The sequence below is a fragment of the Dreissena polymorpha genome, chromosome 5 (assembly GCF_020536995.1).
Source record: "Dreissena polymorpha isolate Duluth1 chromosome 5, UMN_Dpol_1.0, whole genome shotgun sequence".
NCBI classification, from domain to species: Eukaryota; Metazoa; Mollusca; class Bivalvia; order Myida; family Dreissenidae; genus Dreissena; species Dreissena polymorpha.
The window spans coordinates 14,472,648-14,474,536 of NC_068359.1; the positions used below are offsets into that span (position 1 = coordinate 14,472,648).

Consider the following 1,889-nt stretch of genomic DNA (forward strand, 5'->3'; position numbering starts at 1 on the left):
GGGCAGTGTTATGACGGGGCCAGCAACATGACCGGAGCGAAGCGTGGTGTGGCGACCAACATCTTAGCAAAGGAGGAGCGAGCTGTGTTCACGCACTGCTACGGACATGCACTCAATCTGGCCGTTGGGGACTGTGTACGTCAGTGCAAGCTCTTGCGCGACACCATGGATACAGTGCATGAAGTCTCCAAACTGATTAAGTATTCACCAAAGAGGGACAGTACCTTACAGACCCTGAAGGAGGAGATGAGCCCCGATACCCCTGGTTTCCGTGTACTGTGCCCCACGAGATGGACAGTGCGTGCAGCAAGCCTGTGTAGTGTCTTAGACAACTACACTGTGTTACAGACCTTGTGGGACACCTGCTACGAGCAGACCAAAGACTCGGAGATCCGTTCCAGGATAGTAGGCGTGCGGTCCCAGATGGAGAGCTTCGACCTCTTCTTTGGTGTCCATCTGGGTTACATCATCCTGCGACATACAGACAACTTGAGCCGCACCCTACAACAGAAGGACATGTCCGCATCAGAGGGTCAGGCAGTTGCTTCAATGACGGTGGAAACATTGACCAGCAAGCGCTCCGACGATGCCTTCGACAAGTTTTGGGTTGACGTCAACAGCCAGCTCGATGACGTCGACGTAGGAGAGCCAGTGGTTCCCAGGCGACGCAAGATGCCGAAACGTTATGACGTTGGAACCGGGGCCCACGAGTATCCAGCCACAGCACGTGATCGGTACCGCCAGGTCTACTTTGAAGCATTCGATTTGGTGATCGCGTGTATCAAGGACAGATTCGATCAGCCAGGCTACAAAACCTACAGATCCCTCCAAGACCTTCTGGTGTGCTGCGCCTGTGGTGGTGACTACGCCACTCATCTGCGGAGCGTGATGGACTTCTACAGGGACGACTTCAACGAGCAGGCGCTCACCACTCAGCTGGAGACGTACCAGGTCGCCGTACGGGACAAGAAGGTCAAGACCATCACGGACATTGTCACGTTCTTCCGCGACTTGTCTCCTGAGACTCGCCTCTTTTTCTCGGAGGTGATGCGCGTCCTCCGCCACGTCCTGGTAATGCCCGCCACCAACGCCACCAGCGAGAGGTCCTTCTCCGGCCTGAGACGCCTGAAGACGTACCTCCGGACGTCTATGACACAGGAGAGACTCACCCACCTCATGACGCTCCACGTGCACAGGTGTGCTACCGACGCAATGGACTTGTTAGATGTTGCCAATGAGTTCGTCAGTGTGAATGAATCACGGTTAACTATCTTCGGGAAGTTTTCATAGAATGTGACACTTGGCATTAACATTACGCGAACAGTGCATGATAAATTGTGGCTTAAAAATGAATTATCCGTAATTTTTGTTTATTTAACTTTATTTAATAATATTTATTCATCCTGGTTCAGTATTTTAATAGTGCTCGAAATGTGGATACATTCTTTACTAATCATGTCATATTGTATTGGTTGTTGTGTATTTTCATGTGGTTATTTATAACACTCTCCCGTTTTCAGGTGTTAAATATGTCCATCAGTAATAAAATATATCCGTTGTGAATGTAATGTTAATGTTTTTATTTTTCATATCACTTGTAAAACTCCGTCATTAAAATACATAAACATTTACTTAATTTTATGTTGTAATTAGAGTTTTTGGAAAGAAAACAATAACATTTATATCAACATGAAAGTTCCCCAAAAACGCACCATTTTAATTGTAATTGTAATTTTTTTCGGAACCACGGGAGAGGACAACCCTCTCAAACGAACCTCTTTATGTTCCCAGTACAGAAACTGGACCGCCCCCCCAATGTTGGGAGGTTATCTACGCCCCTGCAGCAGCAGCAGCAGTAGCTGCAGCAGCAGAAGTTGTTATAGTAAAAA

The 1,889-nt window shown here is 48.0% G+C and overlaps 1 protein-coding gene across 1 annotated transcript in view; it reads left to right on the forward strand.

Moving 5' to 3' along the window:
• LOC127881488 (zinc finger MYM-type protein 1-like) overlaps positions 1-1,290 on the forward strand; it is a 2,606-nt gene extending 1,316 nt beyond the window's left edge. Inside the window, exon 2 of the mRNA XM_052429389.1 lies at positions 1-1,290. This exon is cut by the window's left edge and continues 711 nt beyond it. Within this exon, the coding sequence (XP_052285349.1) occupies positions 1-1,290 (1,290 nt within the window).
• The last annotated feature ends 599 nt before the right edge of the window (positions 1,291-1,889 follow it).